We start from the raw sequence: 26,680 nt of genomic DNA, 5'->3' as shown, positions 1-26,680 counted from the left end.
AGAAATTAATCACTTCATGTACAATCACAGTGACGGGGAGCAGACCTCAAAATGACCAAGATTGAATCTCCTGGCTCTGCCAACCACGCAAGTGGGGGCCTAGCAGGATTTGCGTTGATTTAGAAAAATGTAAAAAGTGATGCTGCTTCTGTTTGAGTCTTGTGGGTTACACTGACTTGTGTGTGTGAATATGGTGAGGGGTGGGGAGAGAGAGAGAGAGAGAGGTAGAGAGAGAAATGTGCCTTTCATGCATTTAACCCAGCACTTGCTTTGCACGTCACCTTGCTGGGACATATCAGTTATGTAAAATGAGGGAAATATTGATTGAATTTTAGCACGAATGCCCTCCAACATGCCCTCTATTTTGAATTGGTTTAAAAAAGATCTGTGTTTAAGAACGCGTATGTGGTAGAGCCAGCATGTGCATCCAGGTCTGGCTGACTCCAAAGCCCATCACTCAGCATTAGAGTGAAGTTAATTCGCCAAATAGTGCCTGGAATGGGATTGCAGTTGGGGCTCTAATCCCAAAATGAGAGCTGCCTGCCATTGCTCTTGATGGCAAACTGGAAGGGAAGGTGGAATCCTCCTCATCTCTGCTCCATTGCACTTGTCTGTGCTCCAGCCCGACTCTGTTCCTTAAGCCCAGTGTCCCTGTGCCAGTCAGAGCTAGACCGTGTGCAGTGCCTCCCATTTGCTTTCATACATGACCCCCTGCCCGGACTATCATTCTAAGAAGAGTCCTAAGTCCTCTTTGAGCTGCTGCTAAACTCCATCTCCCCAGAACGTCCTTGCACAATTAATAATCCTGTTGCCAAGGGCAGGACTTCAACCCTGTCAGGTTTGCCTTTTCTCTGACCAATGGTCCCAGCGTTTCTAGCATTGAAACAGAGTGTATTGTGGGAAGACGTTGGAATAAGAACAGATTTTTGTTTCCAATGTTTTTTTTTTAATGCCAGACTTTGAACAACTTTATTATGATTTTAGAATTAGTTATTATAGTCAGAAGTTTGTTTTCAACAAATATTTCTATAAGTCAAGCATGAATATTTTACAGTTTTGATGGGAAGAATATATTTATTTAAAAAATAAAGATTGTGATTTTATATATACAGGAAGTTCAGCTCATCTTTGTGCAAGGCTGCATCTGCTGGTGTGTGACCTTTAAGTACTTGCTGTAACCTCTGTGAATGAGAGTAACCTGAGGTGTTCAGAACTGCCCCCACTGGTTCGCCTCCTGACTCTGATCTGGCTTACTCATGGACTCCTTGGCTTGCATCACCCAGGAAGGTCCGTCTCTCCTCCTGAGACCTGCTTGCCTGAGTCCTGAGCCCCCTTCCCCTGATAATTAAGTGTATTGAGATGTCTGAGTGCTGATGTCAACCTGACCCTCAGGATGGGGCGAAACCAAGGAGCCAAACTCATTATCACCATTAGGATTTGTAACAAAATAATCCAAACAGTTCCAGTCTTCAGGGGAGACAGACAGGGTCTGCCTGGGGCACCTGCAAGCATCAGCATGTCGTTCCCTTCATCCTGAAGTTTCTCTTTCTGTTTTTCTTTCCCAAGATCATGATGGCTTTGTGATATTTCCTGATTATAAAAGTAATAGACATTCTTATTTTTAAAAGTGCAGAAAGGTACAAAGAAGTAAAAATCAACCATAATCTCACTGTATCCTTCCAGAAATATCACTATATTCTTCCTTTTTCTAGACCTATGTAGCAGAAGGCTTTTTATCTGATAGTAGTGGGACTGTGCTTAGTGGGTTAAGAAAAAAACATAGTTTAAATAAGAAATGATAATAATATCACACTGTGTATATATATATGTACTTTAAATCTTTTATTTCGTTTAAAATATATCGATGTTTTAATATAGCCTTTTATGTCACTTGTTACTCTGCTGAAGGGAATTCACGTTTATCTTTCTCATATAGTCACCATAATATTTTGTCTCCAAATTCTTGTATTGGCTTCTTTGAAGAAGAAAGAAAACTTAAAAACATTTATGAAGCATTCTGAGAGCAAAATCTTGAACCTTTACAATTATCCCCCTCCCCCAACCCATTATAGCTCCCTCACTACAAGAGCAATTGAATTCTTCAAAGAATTCAACTTAGTTTTTAAAAATACGTTTCTCTGTTTTTACTCATTTTTTCTAATTTCTATAATATTTAACTATGAATATAATAATAAGTAAATTGGAATAAAGAGGCTAGAGAACTGTAAAACTGACTCCTGCCAAACACATGAGCTGTCTGGCGGGAGCACAGGTGGCTGGGCACAAAGGTACACAGCCTTCCATCCAGAACCTTCAGTGGGCCTGAGCAGCGGCCCTGGAGGTTTTCCAGGTGGAAAGGGAGGGTTGACTCAAATGATGAGTCCCCTAGGTGGTTGGATGTCAATTAGGAGAGCTGACACTGTAAGCAAACACAAACACACAACAGACATTAATATAATCTATTTACAAAGTTTGAAATCCATATGGCCCACTTTTTGGTTTAACCTGTTTACATGACAATAAATATAGTCTGACATCATCACTTTGAGTGATTGCATAGTATTCCATTGTATGGATATGCCATCTTTACCTAATCCCTTACTACGACCTTGTAGACTTTGTTTTCTTTTTCTTTGCTCTTGTTTGTATTTTTAAAAATTAATTAATTTATTTATTTATTTTTGGCTGTATGCACTTTCTCTAGTTGCTGTGAGCAGGGGCTACTCTTTGTTGTGGTGTGAGGGCTTTTCATTGTGCTGGCTTCTCTTGTTGCAGAGCACAGGCTCTAGGTGCGTGGGTTTCAGCAGTTGTGGCTCGCGGGCTCAGTAGTTGTAGTTCCTGGGCTCTAGAGTGCAGGCTCAGTAGTTGTGGCGCACAGGCTTAGTTGCTCCGTGGCATGTGGGATCTTCCCGGACCAGGGCTCAAAGCCGTGTCCCCTGCATTGGCAGGCGGACTCTTAACCACTGCGCCACCAGGGAAGCCCTGCACTTGTTTGTATTTTTATATACGTGTTTGATTATTTCCTCAGGATAAATTTCTAGTAGTGAAATTGCTGCATCAGGGACTTCCATGGTGGTCCAGTGGTTAAGACTTTCCCTTGCAGTACAGGGAGTGTGGATTTGATCCCTGGTTGGGGAGCTGAGATCCCACATGCCTCGCCGCTAAAAAACCAAAACATAAAACAGAAGCAATACTGTAACAAATTCAATAAAGACTTTAAAAATGGTCCACATCAAAAAAGATCTTAAAACAGAAAAAGAACTTGCTGCATCAAAGCATATCCACATTATTAAGATTTTGATAGGCATTGCTACCAACTCTCCAGAAAATGTGTACCAACTTATATACCTCCAGTAATGTAACCCCCAGATTTTCCTATTGGTCCCATAGCCGCTCCCCTCCTCACCCAGCCTCCCAGTGAGCAACAAAAAAAAACTCTCAGGAGGAAAATGTTTGAAGGGTGTGAGATGAAGCTTCCCCATAGAGATGCCAAGTGGGCTGAACAGTGGTACCAAAATGGTGAATCCATTAGAAACAGAAAATGCTCGGGGAGGGGAGGAAGTGGTGTGGGACTACCTTTTCTTTTCGTGGAATCTCAGGACAGCATTAAGTAGCAGAGAGCACCAAGAATGAGGTCCTCAAAGACCTGGCTCTGATGGGTAGCTCTGTCATTTACAGGTTGTGTGACCTTTAGGCAAGTCATTTAACCTCACTGAGCCTCAGTTTCTTCATCTATAAAACAGCATTATCCTGTGTTGGAGCGTTTATCTCGGCCTGCCTTGCCTTACATATGGCTGGACATGTTACAGCCTGACTCTCACCAGGGAATTGCTGCCTTAGTGCAGGGAAGGAGCTGACCTTGGACTTCTGTGCTTACAACCTGGGTCCTGTTTAGCTTCTATGAACAAGTCCTTGTTTGCTACCACAGTTAGGGTCTTCACCTTGAACTCAATAACCACATTGCCCATATTCTTGATTCCTATCAAGCTGGGTCCAGAAACAGCTGGAGACTGGAGTGGAGGGTGAGGGGAAGAGGAAGAGGGTTGCGAATGTCTAGGACAATTCCATTGTGTGTGCCAATGATTAACATTAGGTTTATTTCAACACAACCTGCCTGATCTTGAACTTCAGACCGCAAGATCCCCCTTCCTGAACCTGCCTGCTGCTGGACTCTCTGTCTGGTCCCAGCCGCCTCTGTCCTGCCTGGCTGCACCTCGTTTGATAATACCATTTCTTTTAACTAAAGCAGTTCCTTTAAAATAAACTCTCGCTCACAGGTAGTGAGCACATATTAGATGCCGGGTACTGTGCCAAGAATTATACATGTATTATCCCTACTGACAGTCCCAGAAGGTAGGCATTTCCATTTTACAGGTGAAAAAACTGTCTCAGCAAAGTTTAGCAGCTTTCCCAAGGTCACACAGCAAGAGTGTGAATAAGCTGGGATTTGAACCAGTCTGTATGCAACCAAGCCCATGTTGTTAGTCATCGCCAACGACCAGGAGAGGCAGGGAGGACAGGTGTTCCACCCTCTTCTCATTTTATAGAGGAGCAAGCTAAGGCTCAGAGCGTGTCAAGATCACACACCTGGTCTGTAGCAGAGCCAAGCCTAGAACCAGATCCCAATAAAGGCACCCCAGATGGAGCTGTCACGCAAAGCAGTCACTGAAATATTGAGGGATAGATAGCCTTCTGATTCCTAAAGTGGGAAAAAAAGAGGAGACACTTTAAAGTCTTGAAGAGGGATTTAAAGTATTCACTTAAAGGCTTTTTGGCAAGAGCCCATGAAACATCTGTTGAGGCAGGGATGAGTTGTCCCTGTTCCTGTCTACAGGAACCTTGAAATGCATATGCAAAGTGACAAAAATGCATGTGCAGTTGGGAAAGAGCACTTCCTGTTATACCAGGGAAGACTGACTAGAGGGATGCATTTTCAGTAGTGGTTGAAGTGTTGATATAATTTGAACAGAGTTGGTGGTTCCTGGAGACCTGGTAAGTGTACAGTCCTGACTTCAGGCTGACACATACCAGATGGCTATTGTGAGCCAAGCAGGCAGTAGAGCAAAATGTACATGCTTAGTGATGTTATCTTTAAGGTATCCTTACTGAATGTGTAGGCTGTGTTTGCTTGTTATGTTATTGGATGAAATAAAGAGAAGAATGATCTTCTAGGTTTCAGACCTACGCTCACTCCCTGAACCTGACCTTCACAATGCCCTCGCACTGAGAGCCGTCTACGGTTTTAGACAGGGGTCTCCTCGACAATCTTCCCATGAGTTCCTGTTGAGGACATATCTTCTTTAGTCACCTGTTTTAAGTGTTCATAAAGTGCTTTCCCATCCATTATGTCATTTGATCCTTACACTGTCCTTAGGAGGAAAATGTGCAGGAAGTATTCCTATTTTACACAGGAGGAAATTCAGTGTTTAACGTAAAGGTGACAAGTAGGCTTCTATTCACATTGACTTCCTGGACCACCGTATTGAGGGTTCTGAGGTAAGGTCTAGGGGTTCAGCAAAAACTAATGCTGTGATCAATTAGCAATGTCTGCCCTGGACACAGGTAAGGAGGTACCCATGCTGGTAAGTTAAAGAACTTAAGCTTCCTAATTCCCAGCCACGGTTTTTTCCTACCGCATGTTCCTCATAGAGGGCTTGTGGGAGGAGGTGCAGGTATATGATACAAGTAGGAAATGGTACAGACTAAATGCTCAGTGTGGTAGGCTGAAAATGGCCCTCCAAAAGATATCCATGTCCTAATCCCTGGAATCTGTGAATATTACCTTATATAGCAAAAACAAACAAACAAACAAAAAACCATGTGTTTTGGGTGGACTTTGTGAATGTGATTTAGGATCTTGAGGTAGGGAGAGTATCCTGAATTATCCAAGTGGGCCCTCAACGCAATCATGTGGGGACTTCCCTGGTGGCACAGTGGTTAAGAATCCGACTGCTGGGCTTCCCTGGTGGCGCAGGGTTGAGAGTCCGCCTGCCGGTGCAGGGGACATGGGTTCGTGCCCCAGTCCGGGAGGATCTCACAGGCCGCGGAGCGGCTAGGCCCGTGAACCATGGCCACTGAGCCTGTGTGTCCGGAGCCTGTGCTCCCCAACGGGAGAGGCCACAACAGTGAGAGGCCCGCGTAATGCAAAAAAAAAAAAAAAAAAAAATAGAATCCGACTGCCAATGCAGGGGACATGGGTTCAAGTCCTGGTCTGGGAAGATCCCACAAGCTGTGGAGCCACTAAGCCCGTGAGCCACAGCTACTGAGCCTGTGTTCTAGAGCCTGCGAGCCATGACTCCTGAGCCCACGTGCCACAACTACTGGAGCCCACGAGCCTAGAGCCTGTGCTCTGCAACAAGAGCAGCCACTGCAGTGAGAAGCCCATGCACCACAACAAAGAGTAGCCCCTGCTCGCTGCAACTAGAGAAAGCCTGCGCGCAGCAATGAAGACCCAACACAGCCAAAAATAATAATAATCATAAAAATAAATTAAAAATAACTTTTAAAATTAATTGTAAAAATAAATGCAATCATGTGTATATTCACAAGAGGGGCCAGAGAGAGATTTCAGAGAGAAGAAGGTGAAGATATGGCAAAGAGAGATTTGGAGATGTATCCACAAGCCAAGGAACGCTGACAAGGAGTTGGAAGCGACAAGGAATGGATTCTTCCCTAGGGCCTTTGAAAGTCGTGCAGCCCTGCCAACACCTTGATTTTGGCCCACTAATGCTGATTTCAGACGTCTGGCCTCCAGCACTGTGAGAGAATAGATTTCTATTGGGTTTTTTTTGTTTTTTTTTTTTGTTTTTTTGTGCTGTACGTGGGCCTCTGATTGTTGTGGCCTCTCCCATTGCGGAGCACAGGCTCCGGACACTCAGGCTCAGCGGCCATGGCTCACGGGCCCAGCCTCTCCGCGGCATGTGGGATCTTCCCGGACCGGGGCACGAACCCATGTCCCCTGCATCGGCAGGCGGACTCTCAACCACTGCGCCACCAGGGAAGCCCATTTCTGTTGTTTTAAGCCACCAAGTTTGCGGCAAATTGTTACAGCAGCAACAGGAAGCAAATATACTCAGTAAGTTTTTTTTGTATTGAGGTATAGTTGATGTACAATATTATAGAAGTTTCAGGTGTACAACATAGTGAGTCACAATTTTTAAAGGTTATACCCCGTTTATAATTATTATAACATATCGGCTATATTCCCGTGTTGTCCAATATATCCTTGTAGCTTATTTATTTTATACATAGGAGTTTGTACCTCTTAATTCCCTACCCTTCTCCTGCCCCTCCTCTACTCCATCTCCCCCCTCCCTGGTGACCACTGGTTTGCTCTGTATATCTGTAAGTCTGTTTCTTTTTTGTTATATTCACTAGTTTATTTTAGTTTTTAGTTCCACATATAAGTGATATCATACAGTATTTGTCTTTGACTTATTTCACTAAACATAATATCCTCCAAGTCCATCCATGATGTTGCAAATGGCAAAATTTCATTCTTTTTCTTATAGCTGACTAATAGTCCATTGTGTGTGTGTGTGTGTGTGTGTGTACCCCACATTTTCTTTATCTATTCATCTGTTCATGGACACTTAGGTTGCTTCCATATCTTGGCTATTGTAAATAATGCTGCTATGAACATTGTACCCTCAGTAGTATTAATTTTCCCTCTTTTTGCAATCTTTCTGAGCTCTGGAAAATAAACATGCACATGTATTATGCAACAAATAGTATGTATTTCCATATAAATTTCATTGCCAATAGGAGAGACCTCCAATATGAGTAGATATGTTTAATGCAGAATCTAATGTCTGTTAAGACCATGCTTAGATGTTTACTGTACAAGGATGTTTACTCTACATGGATACGAATTAAGAATTAATCAGTCTGCTCCATTTTCTACCAGAACAGTTATTTGTCTGACATTTTCTTCAGTCCATCTTCAATAGCTCATGGGTGGGATAATAGCATTTTGAACAAGTGTGAGCCTTTCATTCTAAGGGAAAGGTTTGCCTCTACAGTCTGAGGGTGTTTTTTGTTGTTGTTTGTTTTGAAGGTGTTCGGGCTACAGTTTTTCCTCTTTCGGGAAGAGGCTGGTAAAGGAGCAGAAGTTCGGCCTGCCATAAAATTAGTACACAGGCAGGATGAGCCAGCAAACTGGAAAAAATAAATCATGTCATTTCAGTGCATTGCCCCTGGAGCCTAAATTAGAAAATAAAGTCCATTATGAGAAATGAAATTCTTAATAATGAAATCCTATTCATGAATGGATGTGTGTGGGGGAGGTTATGAAATGTGAATTGGGAGAGGTTGAGCATGTTAATATCAGAGGATTCAAAAGATGGCTGTCATAGATAGTCACAATGCAAATATTAAATTGTGAGTCACTGTGCCACTTTTGTTTTTTCATATTCCACAGATGCCACACTCAGGAGCAACATCTGCTATAAGAAGATGCAGAAGACATGGAGCCATCAGAAAAATCACTGTCAATAGAGCCTCAGTGAAGATTTTCCCCAGAGTGGACGTCCCTGATGGGTGGCTGGTAGTCCTGGGTGCTTTGCTTGGACTGAAGGTATTTAATGCAACCACCCCGCCCCCATTTCAAATGAGCCTGAGGCTTAGAGTTCAGTGGTCTACGGTGAGTTAACGTGCAGTAGAAACCTTACTCCTTGGCCTCAGCCCTTTCCTAGTGACCACACTGCTTCCCAGGGCACACACTGCTCACCTTATTAAAGCCGGCATGGGCCTCATCTCCAGGCTCCCCTAGGCACGTGCTAAATCAAGTTAATCTATAACAGGTATTTATTGGGTGGGATTAGGAAACTGGCCACTTTACCCTTGGCTGGGTAAGGAGAAAGTTCCATTTAGAGTGTGTTAATCTGGTTGATTAGGCCCTACCCGAGTTACCCTAGGGAAACAAGTTTCAAGTTACCTTGGGACCAGAACAGCCGGGAATGAGCAGGATTTAGCAGCACTTCAGTTAAGCCACATCTTCTCTGGCCTAGAATAACCTCAAATCACTGCTGTCTTTATGTACAGAAACCCTAAAGGAACCCCACGTGAGCTAAGGCATCACATCACACACTTTCATTACCACCCAGCACCACCGAACTCCTCCATCCTAAGCAAGTGCAATATTTTATTCAGGAAGTGGGTGGGTATCCTGTTTTTGGGACTGGGTAATTTATTTTAGTAGTTACAAAGTCCTTTAAAAAAAAAAGATTCCTTTCTCAGTATGGCTCCGACAAGCCCTGGGGAGGTATAGCTGGTGAAATCTGTGGCAGCCAGCACAGAGGAACTGCTTGGGAAGGTTGTCACGTAGTCAGATCCGTGGTTGAAGGGTATCTCAGCACATGATCAGCCTGCCGTGGTCCATTGTCCTGTCTGTGCTTTGGGCCTTGGTGGCAGCCCTGGTGATGATGGTTATTTACAGTGGACATGTACTGGGGAGTCTGCTGTGTATTTTAGAGAGGCTTGGACCCTGCAACCACATTCCCCAGACTCTCTTGCCAGCAGGCTTTCAGATAGGCTCTGTCAATTAGGCACTGGTGGGAGATTGTCAATAAGACAGAAGCAGAGAAGAGGCTCTTCTCCTGCTTTGGACTTCCATTAGCATCCCTGCAGCAGGTGTAGAGAGCAACAGGTGCCTTTGGTATTTATAGCACTGGCAGGTGGGACATTTTCCTTAAAGCCTATATCTACAAAATGGTCCAGGTACCAGCATGCAGTGCCCCCACCATGATCTTAACACCAGTCACCTTTGGAAACCTCTATGGCTCAAAGCATCAGCCTAAGCTCTCTTTCTCCGAGGTCTGGACTCTTGGTAACATCACTTCTGTCCTGTTCTTCCAGTTTTAGGGATGGCAGCTTCTTCCAGCAGTTTCTATGCTCTAGATTAATTGATACGCCTTTTTTTTTTTTTTTGCTCTCAGCTATTCTAACACTGTATAGTCACTTCCCTATATTCAATTGTTTCTGTTTAAAATACCTAGAGAGGTATATGTTCTCATGATCAGACCCTTCCAACCCTGACTGATATTTAGGCCTTCAATAAATACTTGTTGAATGAATAAATTGTAATGCCATGCTAATATTCTTAGAGCTCATCATTCAAAAGAAAGAAACATGTCTTTTCCAGCATCCATAGATCAAGTTACATGGAAGGACTCTGATTGGCCTTGGTTGGGTCACATGCCATTCCCCCTTCCCCCCCTCCCCCAACCTACACCTTGGACCAGTCCCTCTGGACAAAGAGCTGGAGCACATTGATTGGTCAAGCATGGCTCAGGGACTCAGCCCTATGGTTCACAGGATGCTGAAATTGACAGTCCCACCTGCACCACTTGGGATGAAGGAGAGGCACTTCCTCAATGGCAGGAGGAAGTTGGGCAGAAAAAAAATTCCCCACCACAATGAACTAAGAGTCTTCAGGGGGAAATAGACACGTTGACATTGTTATCATACATATGGTGAAGCACCCAGTGCTCTGGGGCACAGAGGAGCATTTATTCTACAAAGCACTTTGCATACACGATATCATTTGTTCCTCATTATCCAGCCACTAAGAAGCAGGCATTTTCATCTTCATTTCACAGAATCTTCTTTAGCCTCCTGTGACTGGTCCCTTCTCCCCTTTTTGACTCAGAGCCCCTCTCTGCCCAGTTCCCTTGGCCAGGCCACACCCACCCAGGTTTTCTCTCCACTTCCACGTATCTCAACCCCATTCCTTTTTTTTTTTTTTTTTTTGCGGTACGCGGGCCTCTCACTGCTGTGGCCTCTCCCGTCGCGGAGCACAGGCTCCGGACGCGCAGGCCCAGCGGCTCGCGGGATCCTCCCGGACCGGGGCACGAACCCGCGCCCCCCGCATCGGCAGGCGGACCCTCAACCACTGCGCCACCAGGGAAGCCCCCCATTCCTTTTTTATGTAGAATTATCCTGAAGGAGGAGTGGTTGCAAGCAACTCTTCCCTGGTCCCATGTCAATACTGGCCTGACCATCATACAAAGCACCAACCGTGAGGCAGGCGCCGCACCAGTGTCTTACACACATTCTCTCAACGAGGCTTATTTACAACCTCACGAAATAGTAGTAGAGTCCCAGAAAAATTGTGTGACTTGGCCAAGGGTACACAGCTACTTGGCAAGAGTCAGGGTATAAAGCTACCTCTGTCTGGCTCCCAAAATAGCAGCATTTCCCCCACTTCGTCTTCATGCGAATGGAGGAATGATTGAAAGAACTGGGGAGGTTTAACCAGGAGGACAACACACTTAGGGGTGTCATTATTCATTCAAATATCTAATGGGCTATGAGATAGAAGAGAGAATTCATTGGAATTTTTATGGCTCCGTGAGCCAGAAACAGGGCTAACTGTAAAAGTTATAACGAGGTAGAGTTCTGCTCAATATAATTAAAATGATAGAAAAAAGTGTGGACATTTAAAAAGACAGTGCCAACAGCTTTTAAGTGAATGGGGAGAGCGAGAGAATCCTGGCTGAGGGAGCAGACCGGTGGAGGGTTTTTGCAGATTCTATGATTATGAAATTACTCCTTGCTTTCCGCCCACCCCATTTCCTGAAGTTAGAATTCTCACAAGGCTGACCCAAGATTCCAGGTCAACTCCAGATGGTAAATTGATTTTTTTTACATGTCAAAATGACACATTGGTTATATATATATAAAAAAAAAACCCACAAAAGCATGTTTTGATAATCAGATACACCACAGGGATGTTTTGCAAACTTTTATGCATCTTTAAGCGTTTAACTCTGCCTTCAACTTTTCCAGCGTTTCTAGTTTCATGTTTATCCTTTAAAAAGTACTCCATATTTATCCAATTAAGATGATTCTTGCTGGAAAATATTTTTACTGATTTTAATATTCTGCCTCAGACTCTAAGTGAATTGCCTGAGGAAAAGGACCCAGATGGGGCATGAGCTGAGGCGCTAACAATACCGCAGAGCAGGAGGCGTCTCGGAGGCACCATTTTGGCTCTTCTTTTTGTCTCCCTCTGCCTGCCTGTGGGTCCCTCACCCCAGGCTCTGAGCTAAGGTAATGATGTGGAACTGTCTCTTCTTCCTGAGGCAGGAACCCAGTTTGTCCTTCACCATGAGGAGAATCACCTGTAAGTGTTCATGTTTGGGGCTGAACTTGGCCTTGGAACTCAGGACTCCCTTCCTTCTTGTCTGTGGCATATGAGGAACTACATGGATGATATTTCCATGGCCCCGATTCCTAAGTGCTACTCAGGTGTGCTCTGCCAAAGTTCCGTTTGCAGGTGAGGAAACTAAGACCTACAGAGCTTTGATGTCTCACGAGAGGCCATTCAGCTAGTAACTGGCTGTGTAAAGACTTGAAAGCTGTCCCTTCTGACTCTTTGCCCATCTCCTTGCACTGTCCCACACGTCTCCTTCAGGCCACCTAGTGTCAACATTGACGGAGGAGGAAGCTGGGCCAAGGAGAGATGGGGCTCTTGCCTCAGGCCTTCCGTGGTGGGTCTGATCACAGCTGGAGGCCTGGTCTCTGGTGCCCTGGATTCAGGTCATAGGTCTTGATTCTCCTTTCTGATCCGCCCCACCCTGGGGTTATCCAGGCCCTGTGAGCTCTTCCTGGTTGGGTTGTGTGCAGCCTCCATGGCCTGAGACAGCTGTGTCAGAACGTGTGCCCTGGGCTTCACCACTGCTGCCCTTAGCCAAGGCGACCGTGGCTTCGCTGCTCCTGAACCGGTCCTGCGGAAGGCGGGGTGCATGTGGACCATGAACATGAGTCATGTGACTAACTGAAATTAGGAACCATTAGGCCCTGGGTCAACCTCCAATTTATAGCCTTTTCTCCTCTGATCCCCGCAGCCTTGTCAGCCCAGGACTTAGGTTGGGGCTCCTGACAATCTCTTTTTATTTGTTTGTTTTGTTTTTCTTAACATCTTTATTGGAGTATAATTGCTTTACAGTGGTGTGTTAGCTTCTGCTTTATAACAAAGTGAATCAGCTATACGTATACACATATCCCCATATCTCCTCCCTCTTGTGTCTCCCTCCCACCCTCCCTATCCCACCCCTCTAGGTGGTCACAGAGCACCGAGCTGATCTCTCTGTGCTATGCGGCTGCTTCCCACTAGCTATCTACCTTACGTTTGGTAGTGTATATATGTCCATACCACTCTCTCACTTCGTCCTGACAATCTTTACTCCCTCACCTGCATATAACCATCGAGCGTAATTGTGAGCCCACGCATTGTGGGCTCTGTGCCAGCTTCGGGCATGCAGTGGTGAACAGAAAGGATACAGCCCCTTGGCTCACAGAGTCACAGACGGGAGGCAGAGGTGGGCAAATCAGCAGGCAGCTTCATACAGTAAGGGAAGCACCAAGCTGGAGAGCTGTGGCGTGTGGACAATGGCAGTCCCTCCAGCCCCGGGGGGTGGTGGGAGACTTTGCACAACACATCCAGTCTTTCTCCTCTTTCCCCTTTGCCCCCCCGAACCCAACCCACCGCCTTCTCTTTCCTCTCTTTCTTGCTCTCTCACTAAAATGCCCTGAGTGCCTATCATTTAAGAGATACTCTTCTAGGTGTTATGTGGAGTTGGCTCCAGATTTCTGTGACCATTCTTAGTGGGTCCTGGACCACATTTTAAAATAAATAAAGTCTATCTTCTCCCATTTCCTGATGCTTTTGTTTCCCAGCCACCCAGGAATCCAGTTCCCTTCACTATCTCCAGGTTGTCCAAAGTCCCTCATTGTCCCACCTAACTGGCCTCTCCCTCCAGGAAGTGCGCCTGGTCTCAAAATTACCTCTAGCTCATGTCTGCTTACTCCCAAATCAAAACTGCTGTTTTCTCAGGACCTCTCAGACAGGTGCACTGAGATTAGACTAATTCTCTTTATTTTCCTTACCCTCTATTGTGGGTTGAATTGTGTCCCCCCAAAAGATATGTTGAAGTCCTAACTCCTGGCACCTGTGAGCGTGACCTTATTTGGAAATGGGGTCTTTGCAGACACAGTCAAGCTAAGATGAGCTCATACAGGATCAGGGTGGGCCCTAATCCAATGACTGTCTTTATAGGAAGAGGAACGTTTGGACACACAGAGAGACACACAGGGAGAATGCCACAAAGGAGGCAGAGACTGGAGTGATGTGCCCATAAACCAAGGAATGAGGATTGCCAGCAACCACTAGAAGCTAGGAGGACGCAAGGAAGAATCCTCTCTTAGAGCTTTCAGAGACAGCATGGCCCTGCCTACCCCTTGATTTAGGACTTCCTAAAAGTCCTAAATTAGGACCAGTACATCCTACTGAATGCGTTTACTTGTAAGGACAAAGGAATCTCTAATTCATGGAATTTCAGGTGGTGTATGTCCCCTTCTCTGTGAATTGTCCCCACTTGTAGTCCTTGCTAAAATCCCTTGGTGATCATGGTAAAAACAAGCTACTCCATCGCAGCTGACTGGTCGGGGTAGATAAGCGACCGAAGGCCGTCTAAGCCATTGAATAATAACAACCAAATGGATTCCCTTTTTCAAAATTCTGAACGAAGAGGCACAGAGACAGTGACAAGCAGGTAGCCGGTGCTGGACCTGTAAAATCTTGTAGAGTCAGGGCTGGAGTCAATGTCATACACAAGCAGAAGTTGTGGGGAAGCAGGAACCATGAGAAAGCAGAAGGCCCCGTTCTACAGAGAGAACAGGACAGATGTCCAGAGGCACAGAGACAAGAGAGAGAAAATAGTGACCGTGGCTACCTTGGTTCTTGAGAGTAACTCAGTGTTTAAGTCCAGTCCCACAAAAGACTTGGCAGCAGGGAATAAGGAGCCACAGAAGGTTCAAGGGAGTGGCAGGATTTCACTCTATCATTTTATTTGGCATTCTGTCCTCCTACCATCTCACCCACTACTGCCCTTGCCAACAATCCATATCTCTACTTGTCAGATTCATCAGAAACTCAGTGGCCTTGGAATGAACTCAGTGCCTTCTGCTTAGGAAATCCAGATTTTGTCTGGATTCACCAACTATCCAAAGCACAGTGTGGAATTCTTTCATTTAGAAACTGAGATGACAGCCAGTTCAGCCTCCGATGGTCCCTTCTTCTATATTCTCCAACAACTTGCACCACAGCAAGCCAGCTTGGCTGGTTACCATGGACACCACACTCTCGCTATAATCGGAGCCAACAGGCAGCAGCTAACAGCAGATTTAACCAGTGTGTTGTCTTCTAGTGAAGGCAGAGCTGAGGGAGATGTAACTTTTCTCACTCACATAAATAGTTTAGTGTGCGGGACAGGGTGGTGGAGGAAAGAGAAGTACAATTCTATCAGATGTCACAACCCAATGTCCTTGTTTAAACAAGGGGTGAATACTGGCCAGTGGAACCTTGATCATATTTTCTATAAAGTCAGGAATATTCCAGAGTTGGGTCATGATCATTGTTGGCTGAGTTTTCCCTAAGATCTCAGGTTTTCTCATTTGCCTTTGTACCTAGTAACATCCAACATGTATACAGCACTTACTGTATGCACATTACGTACATTTGTTCATTTAATCCCTACAACTACTCTACGGAGTAGGTTTTATTACTAGTCCCATTTTGCAGATGAGAGCATGGAGGCTCAAAATGGTAAGGTCTCTTCCACAGGCTCTAGCCTGATGCCCGGGGGCAATTGCTAAAGCTCCCAGAGCCATAGTCTATAAAGTAGGATGTTAATCGCTGCTCTGCTTACTCCACAGGGATGTTATGAGTCTCAATCTAAAAGAAGAAAGTGTGTTTTGCAAACTGTGTAGAGCCATAGATGGGATTCTTTAACTCAAGTCAACATTTTTTGAGCACTTAGCCTGGGATGGGAAATATGCTAGGTGCCAGGGATATAAATAAAAATGAATAATATAGGGTTGTTTGTTCATTTCAACAACCGAATAGTGAGTGGCTCCCAGGGACCAGGGACTGTGCTATGCACTGGGAATGCATCTATTGCTGAGACAGGGCCAAGTTCTATACTCACAGAGCTGTTTATGGTACACAGAGAAGATAGACGTTCACAGTGTGAATTCAATAATGTTCCATGAATGCCGTTAGAAGAATTACAGGTGATATGGGGGCACCTACCAGGGATCCTAACCTGGTCTAGGAGTCCAGGAAGGTCTTCCCCAGGAAGTGATATTTAAATGTCTTCTAGGAGCAGAGACTAGGGGAGATGGGTATGTAAACCAATAGAGCTATGATAGATGGATATAGAAGGTAGAGAGGGGGGTTCTTGCCACAAGAGAGTCAAGGTAGATGTATTCCCCAGTTCTGAGTGTTGCTGTCACAATTTGGACACAACCAGAAAATTTTCCATAGGAGTAGCTATTTAAATATGTGACTGCAATCAGGTGACTAAGACTCAAAATAGCAAACAGCAAAAAATACTTCCTGCTTCACCTTCTTTCTCTTCCTCTCCCTCTCTCACACACACAGACATACACACACCCCCATATGAATCCAGTTAATCTGGCAAGTAAAATATAAGATGTCCACCATATCCTCCTAACCCAGACCGTATTAACTGAGGTTCTCAGAGTATCTCATCACCAGATCTTGATGACGGGTATATAAAATGAAGCGAGAGTCACTTTCACTTTTTAACTGTGAAGCATTTTCATAGATAGAAGACAAGAGACTGAGCAAGACTTCTAAGCAATCCCTGCCCTGTCCCTCAACCCACAGCCCTGAAAATCTGTGAGATTGGTTGTATTTAGAAAGCGGAGGCTGCTTGAGGGCTGGTGAGATAGCCATGAGCGGGTCAGGAGAGTTGCCCTAATCCTACTTTCATCACTAACTTGCAGAGTGATCTTGGACAAGTCACTTCCCTCCCTGAGCCCCATGTTCCCCATTTATAAATAGAGGAAGTTGGAAAAGTCCTTTTGAGCTAGTTTTATGAATTATGAAAAGGAACCTCTACCCTACCCTATCCTCCCAGGCTAAAGCGGGTCCCTGGGTTATATCCTTGGCAGTTTTCCTTGTTAGAACTTATCATTGTTACTTCTTCTTTTCAAAAAAATCTATTTATTGGGGCTTCCCTGGTGGTGCAGTGGTTGAGAGTCTGCCTGCCGATGCAGGGAACACGGGTTCGTGCCCCGGTCCGGGAAGATCCCACATGCCACGGAGTGGCTAGGCCCGTGAGCCATGGCCACTGAGCCTGCGCCTCCGGAGATGGTGCTCTGCAATGGGAGAGGCCGCAACAGTGAGAGGCCCGCGTACCGCAAAAAAAAAAAAAAAAAAAATTTATTTCTTTATCTCTATCAGTATTTGCCCTCTCCAAAAAACTTGAACTCCAGAAGAGCCGAGACTGTACTGTTCACCACTGTACTCGTATGTTTTAGCCTGTGTCTGGCACACATTAGGAGCTCAATAAACATTTGTTGCCTGAAATGTTCCTAGCAAGCACTCATCCCCACCCCAGCCCTGCTGGTTTGGTACCAGAGAGCATTGGGGTTTCCTAACTGGTATCTGTGGGAATCTCTATGCTAACAAATGTGTGGGCTTTTCTGGTTGTTTTGTTGTTGTTGTTGTCGACATTCCAAAGGGTCACTTTAGCGCCAACATTGAAGTGATTACAATGAGCCCCCGTTTCAAAAAAATTGCCCCTGTCCTTTCCAGGGCCATGGAAGAAATGAGGCCAGAATCAAAAGTTGAGTCAGATTGAAGTCAGTTGCTGCCCATAGTGTGACAGTGAGGATTAGCAAACCTTAATGTAGAAATTGTTTTCAAAGCTAAGAATCGTTAAGCATTGTGCAGTCAGCACTTCTTAGAGTGATTTATGGAGTCGAACCGCCTTTGATTTCCTTTTGTAAACCATCACTTGAGCTGTATTCATTCACTGGTTTGTTTGTTTGGACAGCATTTCTTTTTTTAGGCTTTACCACGTGCCAGACCTTGTGCAAAGCAGGGTGAGGGACGTAAAGATGGATGCGCACCAGAAGCCCATGGCCAAGTAGAGGAAAGAGGATCTACCAAGAACTGCAAGGCTGACTCTAAGAGGTCAGTGTTTGTGAGCCTGTTTTGTTTTTTTGCGGTATGCGGGCCTCTCACTGTTGTGGCCTCTCCCGTTGCAGAGCACAGGCTCCGGACGCGCAGGCTCAGTGGCCATGGCTCACGGGCCCAGCCGCTCCGTGGCGTGTGGGATCTTCCCGGACCAGGGCACGAGCCCGTGTGCCCTGCATCAGCAGGCGGACTCTCAACCACTGCGCCACCAGGGAAGCCCTGGTGAGCCTGTTTGATTAAAGTCTGTCTCTTGCTGCTAGACAGGAAGCCGCAGGAAGCCAGGGGATAGGGTTTTTGTCTTGTTCCATATTGAATCCCCAGTGCTGAATGGTGCTTGGTCTGTGGTAGGAACTCAATATATACTTGCAGAATGAGGGAAATAGTGCCATCTAAAAGAGGTTAAGAAAATGTGCTGTGGGGATTGGAGAGGTAGAGGTTAGTCTCAGCTGGGGACATCACATGATCAAAACTGAGAGGGACCATCAAGGTTAGGGTTAGTGTTCCCACTGCTGCTCTCAGGCCCATTTTACAAATGAGGAAACTGTCACAGAGGGGGAAAGGGATTTGCCCAGGGTCACACAGTGTTAAGGGCCGAATTTTGCCCCTTCACCCCCAATTCATATATTGAAATCTTAACACCTAATACCTCAGAACGTGACTGAATTTGGAAGTAGGGTCTTTAAAGAAGAAAGTTAAAATGAGGTGATTTTGGGGCCCTAATCCACATGACTAGTGTCGTTATAAGAAGAGGAGATTAGGTCACAGATAACATGCACAGAGGGAAGATGATGTGAAGACACAGGGAGAAGATGGCCGTCTGCAAGCCAAGGAGAGAGGCATTAGAAGAAACAACCCTGCTGACACCTTGATCTTGGATGCTGGCCTTTAGAATTGTGAGAAAATAAATTTCTGTTGTTTAAGCCAGCCAGCCTGTGGTATTTTGTTATGGCAACCCTAAGCCAACTAATACACACAGTAAAGTTTGGACTAGAAGCCAGGTCTGCTGAATCTCTCTCCTAAGCCCTTTACATGACACCATCCAGATGGTCCATTTGGTACTCTCTCCAACACCCACTGCTGATGAGGAGGATGACGATGATGATAACAGCTAACGCACGTATACTGCCTATCATGTATCACACACGCTTCTCAGTACTTTACACACAATAGCTCATTTAGTTCTCCCAACAGCCCTGTTAAGTAAGCATTAATTATTGTCCCTTTTAAAAAAAAAATTATTTATTTTTGGCTGCGTTGGGTCTTCGTTGCTGCGTGCAGGCTTTCTCTAGTTGCGGCGAGCAGGGGCTACTCTTCGTTTCGGTGCATGGGCTTCTCACTGTGGTGGTTTCTCTTGCTGTGGAGCACAGGCTCTAGGAGCACGGGCTTCAGTAGTTGTGGCACGTGAGCTCAGTAGTGATGGCTCGCGGACCCTAGAGCGCAGGCTCAGTAGTTGTGGCGCACGGCCTTAGTTGCTCCACGGCATGTGGGATCTGCCCAGAGCAGGGATCGAACCCCTGTCCCCTGCATTGGCAGGAGGGTTCTTTAACCACTGTGCTACCACGGAGGTCCTTATTTTCCCATTTTTACAGATGAGGAAACTGAAACACAAAGAGGTTGAGCAACTTGCCCAAGAGCATATGACAACTCAGTGCTTGTACTGGGATTCAGGCCCAGGCAGTCTGCTCCAGGAACATGCCCTCACCCACCTGGCTATTCTCCAGTGTTATGTCTACATGCCAAGCCAGAGGCATTTTCAAAGATGAGAGGTAATGATGGCACTTTGAGGCCTCACTGGGTTTGCTTTCCTATAGCCATAAATTATGGACATACTCATCCCAATCTGAAGTGGCTCACTGGAAGCATAAAACAAACAAGCAGAGGGAAGCAGGAGCCTTGCTAAAGAGGAGAGCATTAGGATTTATTTGTTCCAGAATCTTCTTATATGTTAGGACATCAGTGAGGAAACATTGAAATAGCAGATTTCAAGCCTCCCTCAAGCAAAAACATCTTCTTTTTTTTTTTTTTTTTTGCAGTACGCGGGCCTCTCACTGTTGTGGCCTCTCCCGTTGGGGAGCACAGGCTCCGGATGCGCAGGCTCGGTGGCCATGGCTCACGGGCCCAGCCGCTCCGTGGCATGTGGGATCCCGGCATGAACCCGCGTCCCCTACATCGGCAGGCGGACTCTCAACCACTGCACCACCAGGGAAGCCCCAGCAAAAACGTCTTCTAATTCAGTCCTTAAAAGTGAAACAACCAAACCACTTCAGCCAAAGCACTTTGCAGTAAGAGGCCTGGGTTTGAATCCTTTCTCAACCACTTACCAGCTGAGTGACTTGGGGTTTATGAAATCCATCTGAACCACAGTTTTTCCTTCTGGGAGATGGGGAAAATGACACCCATCTCACGGATTAGACATAATATATTCAAAAACATTGTCACAGGTGCCTATACGTAGTAAGTGATCAATAAACAGAGCTCTTGTTAGCTAAGCAAAATGACCATACCTAAAGGTTCTCCTCTGTGAAGGCTTGCCCAATGTCTCATCCTGTCTGTCCAAATTCATTGCTTGCTCTACTGGCTCTTGAGGGAAGTTGCTTGCACTTCTATTTGTCACTCAGTTTGTCCTTCCTTCCATCATAGAAGTTGATGACACACCTATCCATCTGTGCATCCACTCAGTAAAATTGTAGCCTTTTTTTTATGTCCCAGTGCTGTGCCAGGCACTGGAAGTTCACAGGTGGATACAATAAGGTCCCACCCTTGAAGGTGTAGGGCTTTTGGGGCAACTCAGGGCTGGGTGTGCCCAATAGGCAGGGGTACTATAACAATAACAATACAAATTTACAATTATATTGTACTGAAGTATTTATCATAGGAAAAACAAGCACTTTGTTCAATTTCTAGACATTTATTTTATGATTTAGAACTATTTTAATAGAATAAGGGAGTCATAATGTTTTCAATTCTTTTCCAATTTAACTTCCAAAGGTTTGCTTTGGCAACAGATACATTAAGGAATAATTGCAAAGACTGTATTAAATGGTGGGCTAGAAAAAGCTCCAGTATTTTCTGGGGGCTGAGGTAGGAGAGCCCCATTGGCCCACTGGACTCCCCAAGGGCAGGAACCAAGCTTTCTCCTAGCTTCATAGCTGTCCTTCAAGCTGAACAGAGCTTAGATGCCACCTTTTTCAGGGCAGCCCAAAAAACGGCGTGGAGAGTGTAGATGGGGGGCTCTTGCCCAATACTCCTCTAGTCTGAGCGGTGGAACTCATATATTTTCTGTTTTGTGTGAGGAAACAGAACCCCAGATGGTGAAAGGGACTTGCCCAAGATCACAGGAACAGACAGTGGCAAATGTTTTAATAGTTAACATTTATTGATTCCTTCTTACGTCAAACATTGGCTAAGGGGCTTTACATGGTTTTTCTCGTTTAATCCTTCTGACAATTCTGTGAAGTAGGTACCCTTATTTTCTCCATTTCACAGATGAGGAAAATGGAGGTAAAGTAAGAGACTTTCACAAGGTCATCTAGCTATTACGCAGCCAAGTCCGGATGTGCACTCGGTAGATGGTGGTTGATGTTGGAATAACAGCCCGATCCTGGACCTGTACGAGGGGCAGGATGAAGCATGCGGACCGGTGGACACCTACCTGGGCGAGCAGTGCACAGTCTCGGCCAGCGACTGTTACCGCCCGGCGCGGGTGGCTCGGGGACTGAGCCTCCGACTGGCTACTCCCAGCTAGCTTCTCTAGGGGCGCGAAAGTCCCGCCCCCAGCCGAGGAGAAGGCAGGGATTGGCTCTCTCGATGCCGATTGATGGCTCAGGGCTCGAGCGGCAGCCGCGGTGGAGGCGGGGCCACGAGCAGGAAGTGAGAGTGGAGGCGGCTCCAGACAGGCTGGCCAGCGGGCAGCTGCCGCCACTTTGCCGAGTCGCCGCCGCCACTGCGGAGATGGAGGGGCCGGGACTGGGCTCGCAGGTGAGTGCGGTCGGGCGCAGGCTGTCCCGGGGGCTCGGAGGGCGGCCGCGGCTGTGGAGAGAGGGAGGGCATGGGTGTTAGGTAGCTCCCAGAGGGGCCTCCGGGGGCAGAGGGGCCGGGTCCAGGGAGGAGGAAGCCTGGAAACACCGAGAATGATGCAGGGAATTCTCTCCGAGGCGAACGGGAAGAAAAGGCAAGGACAGGGATGAGTGCCATACCGGCCCTCCATCCACCTGCGGTCCGGGGCGCCCCGTGCCCGGCAGGGACCCATGCGGGCCCTGGGAGGGGAGGGTGGCGTTCCTGGGAGAGGTGTCAGGTGACACACCTGAGTTGGACCAGCCCGTTTTGACATTGGCCTGGAGTCTATGAGGTTCTAATCATTTCTTTTTCGGCCGGGGCGTCTGGGAACCCGCCTTCGCTCCTCCCAGCCCTGTTTTAGCTCTCGTTTCCACATCCTTGCTTACTCTTTGAAAGATTTGAGGCTGTTTGTTTAGGCTGCAGAAAGGCGGGGGGGGGGGGGGGCGGTGGCAGGAAAGGGAGGTACGTGATAGCTATCTGCAAAATCCCAAAGGACTCTGTTCTGTGGAGGAGGTCGTACTAGAAGCCAGATGTAGTTTCAGAAAACAGAAGGGGCCAGTGGGGAAAGTTACAGGAGATATATGTTAGCTCCAAGAAAACTAGATTTTTGTCCTTTTTGCTTATGGTCCCGACTGGCATATTATAGCTGTTTACTTAATTTTTGTTGAATACATGAAAAATATTCAGATTCAGCCAACGTTTAGTGAGTTCTTAGCATATGCCAAGTGCTTTTATATGCATTATTTAATTCCAGAATTGAAGCATCCTTAAGAAGGAGATATCATCCCCATTTACAGATGAGAAAACCGAAGCTCTCTCCAGCAGCTGGAGTGAATTAGGTAGTAGATTTTCTGTCCCTAGTGGGATTCAAGCAGTTTGAGATGATTGGGTTAGTTGGCCTCTAAAAAAAAGTCTTTCGCATACTGAGTGTTCCCTCACACTCCCCCTTTCCCTTCCTGCTTTCAGCAATCTGATGTAGGTTTAAGTGAGGAACAAGACAGGTGGGGAAGCTGTCGGGTGTTCTTGCATTTTGATAGAATAAAAAAGGTTTGCAAGCAGACCATATATTACAAAAGGGTGTAGAATCTTCACATGGAAACTATGTCTCATTTGTTGTTTGTTTTTTTCCCCTCAGAGTTTCAGGGAAACGTTGGTAGCAGTAATGATCATACCTTAATTACTGCCACTCATTTACAAAAGCCTTCGAGTGCTTAAAGTTCATTACCTTGTTCTGCAGGGAAGATTGCCCTGCCCGAATTCCCTGCCAGATGGAGGGAGAGAATGATTCAGGGGTTGAAATTAAATGGGCCAAGGTAGAGAGATCATTGTTGTTGTTAATAATTATTGGTATTAACTTTTTCAATAATAGCAATAGATTTTACCTATATAAGATGCTCTACAGTTTGCAAAATACTTCCTTATTGTTATTCCTCACTGTGACCCTGTGAGGTGGGGAGGGATTATTATTCCAGTTTTAGAGATAAGAATTGAGGTTCAAAAAACTGGAGTCATGGAGATCCCTGGTGGTCCAGTGGTTAGGACTCAGTGCTTTCACTGCTGTGGCCCGGGTTCAATCCCTGGTCGGGGAACTAAGATCCTGCAAGCCGTGTGATGTGGCCATAAAAAAAAAAAAATTGGAGTCAGTTGTTAAAAGTCAAATAGCTGCTGAGAGAGCCAAGACTTCATTCATTCTACCAGGTGTTAAGCACTGTTACAGGTGCTGGAGATAAATCAGTGAACAAAACAGATAAAAACATTCCTGCTCTGGTTGAATTTGGTTCCCCTGATTCCAGCTGATAGGTTTTTGCCAGAACTGTCTGGCCCCCAGTTTTCCTCTCTGACCTCATTTTTTACTACTTTCTTGCTTGCTCAATCAACCACAGCTATGCTGGCCCCAAGGCCTTTGCACTTAGTATTCGCTCTATCTGGAGAACTCTTTCTTCATATAACCACATGGCTTACCCCCCCCACCTTTGTAAGGTCTTGACACAATCGTCACCTCAATGTGGTAGGCCTTCCCCATCACCACCACTACCAGCAACATTCCTTAACCTCCTTCCTTCCTTTATATTTCTTCTCGGCTTTCAATACCATTAACATACTCTGTAAATAATTGTCCAGTGAATGAGCTTGGATACTTAGCTCTGTTAATACAGAATGCTTCTGTTAATGCCATGAGAAATTTTAATGGCTGTCAGATCTCTGTTTCTCTCTTTGTTTTATTTGATAATCTGTCAGGATTTTGACCCTCATCAGAGTTTAAATATGGTTTTCTAGATCTTGGTTTTCTCTTAAATTAATTAACAGTACTTATTTACTATTTAGAAAATATAATTGGATTTAAGATATCTCCATGTGAGAAATATCTCTTATATCTTAAGTATGTTCCAGTCATCTATTGCTGTGTAACCATCCCAAATCATAGTGGTGTAAACCAGCCATTGTCATGCTCATGGACTGTGCGTCAGGACTTTGGCCAGGGCAAAGCAGGGATGGTTTGTTTCTGCTCCACCATGTCCGGAGCCTCTGCTGGAAAGACTTGTCACCTGGGATGACTTGCTAGCTGGGGCTGGTAACATCTGATGGTTCCCTCACTCACATGTCTGGTGGTTGATGCTGACTTTGAGCAGGGACACCTACATGTGGCCTGGGCCTCTGGACAGCATGGTAGCTGGGTTCCAAGAGTGAGCATTTCAAGAGACAGAAAGAGGAAGCTGCCAGTTTCTGAGGCCTGAACCTGCAAGCTGGCAGAGCATCACTTCTGTGGTATTTTATTAGTGAAGCAGTCACTAATAAAACTCTTATGAGTTTGCTGGTGTCTTAAGAATTTGCTTGGTCTATTCTGTTACCTTAACATTGTAGGCAGCCATACATCAGTTACGCTTCCACTGCCACAAAGGGTGTTTGTTTATGCGGTGATGCCTTTACCAGTACACATGTCAATAATGACTACTGTAACAGCTCCTCTTAGAACCATACAACATGGATTTGGAAAGAACTGTATAGCTATATTGACCTGCTCCTTTCATTTTACAAATGTAGAAACTGAAGCCAAAAATCGGGTAGATGATTAGCCACCATCATACAGCCGCCTGAAATCTGAGACTTGGGCCTTGTTCTCAAGGAGTTTACCTTTCACCATGGTAAAATGAAACAACTAGAGAGTACTTAGAAAAACATTTTCTTGATAACCAGAGAGTAATTTCTAAGAAGGATATAGTATCATGACAAACTTTGCTTTAATTTTTGTGATGGGAATGTATGGTTGTTTTCCTTAAACATTTTTATGCGACTGTCTCTGAAGGTAACCTCTCCCAAAGCAGGTCATCTCCTTTCTAACCTGTAGCTCTTATGGCAGAATCCTGGGAGGGAGTGATACCTAGAGCACAGGACGTAGCTTAGAGCTGTGGCCGCTAAGCTTTTTTGGTCATGCACTCCTATCAGTAAAGCAGTGTTGAGCTTGCACCCCTAGAGTAAAACCGCAGTGTGACAAGTAGGATTTGAAATGTTCATTTTTGTAAAATGTCATGTGTTGTGAGATTAAGGGAATGATGAGTGGCACGTGCACTGCAAGCTGGCTGGGAGCTCAGGCCGCCAGCTGTGCAGTCCAAATCATCCAGGTACCACTGACTGCAGTTTGTTGTCCATGGTTGGCCATTGATCACTCTAACTTATGTGTTAATGGGGATGATTCCGTGTCATGTGGTTGGCTGGGACTTAAAAAGTTCAGCTTCCCTCTGTTTGATGTACCTGGGGGCTGGGGAAAGGAGCCAGTCTCTAAATTCATATTGTCATGGGGCATGTTATTGTAGGATTTGACAATGTGTTTCTAAATTGTATTCATGAGTGAATAGTTTAGTATATACTCATGGTAAGGTTTTGAATTAAAGATAGTAAATGTAAGTCTGCTTCAAATCAGCCTTCTTGATAATTTGTAATTTTTTTTGGAGGGAGGCTGGCTTTTTGTTACATCAGCTTAGATTGTCTTTGTTTCTACTTTATGTGGCCAGTAAAGAGCACCTGCTATGAGAAGTGTCAGCTCTGCCATTTTCTTGTTTGCTTGTACTTTTACTATCGTTATTATTTCAGTTCATGGCTTCTTGGTAGTAGTAATCAGTTTAAGCCACTTGCTCATTTTGGGAGGGGTAACTTTAAAATTAGTAAGTAGTTAAAATGAGATACTATACCTTGAAAATTACTTAGCCTGATGTATACTGCAAAATGTTGAAGGTCCCACTGTAACCCCTCTGGGTGTGGACTTTTACTCTGTCCCCAAGTTACCTTGTAAACAGACCATGAGGAGTGACCTACTTGATATACAGATTAAGTGAGGCTGCGAGGGCTAAGAATTCATAAATCTTTTTTTTTACATAAATTCATTTATTTAATTTATTTATTTTTGGCTGTGTTGGGTCTTTGTTGCTGCGTGGTCTTTTCTCTAGTTGTGGCGAGCAGGGGGTACTCTTTGTTGCGGTGCGTGGGCTTCTCATTGCGGTGGCTTCTGTTGTTGTGGAGCTCGGGCTCTAGGCGCGTGGGCTTCAGTAGTTGTGGCACGTGGGCTCGGTAGTTGTGGCTCGTGGGCTCTAGAGTGCAGGCCCAGTAGTTGTGGCGCAG

General features: G+C 45.4%; 1 protein-coding gene and 1 long non-coding RNA gene across 2 annotated transcripts in view; both read left to right on the top strand.

Moving 5' to 3' along the window:
• Window positions 1-8,611, top strand: part of LOC138842776 (uncharacterized) — a 118,706-nt gene extending 110,095 nt beyond the window's left edge. Inside the window, exon 3 of the long non-coding RNA XR_011377620.1 lies at window positions 8,420-8,611. This is a non-coding gene — a long non-coding RNA (uncharacterized lncRNA). The remainder of the gene's footprint in view (window positions 1-8,419) is intronic.
• Window positions 8,612-18,113: 9,502 nt separating this feature from the next.
• ZDHHC13 (zinc finger DHHC-type palmitoyltransferase 13) overlaps window positions 18,114-26,680 on the top strand; it is a 51,942-nt gene continuing 43,375 nt past the window's right edge. Inside the window, exons 1-4 of the mRNA XM_030864907.3 lie at window positions 18,114-18,232; window positions 19,600-19,776; window positions 20,044-20,292; window positions 21,497-21,988. Of these exons, the coding sequence (XP_030720767.2) occupies window positions 21,641-21,988 (348 nt within the window). The 5' untranslated portion in view covers window positions 18,114-18,232; window positions 19,600-19,776; window positions 20,044-20,292; window positions 21,497-21,640. The remainder of the gene's footprint in view (window positions 18,233-19,599; window positions 19,777-20,043; window positions 20,293-21,496; window positions 21,989-26,680) is intronic.

Source organism: Globicephala melas, chromosome 8, assembly GCF_963455315.2.
Source record: "Globicephala melas chromosome 8, mGloMel1.2, whole genome shotgun sequence".
NCBI lineage: Eukaryota > Metazoa > Chordata > Mammalia > Artiodactyla > Delphinidae > Globicephala > Globicephala melas.
Note: the sequence above shows the minus strand (reverse complement) of the source record. Positions and strands in the feature narration are given on the sequence as shown.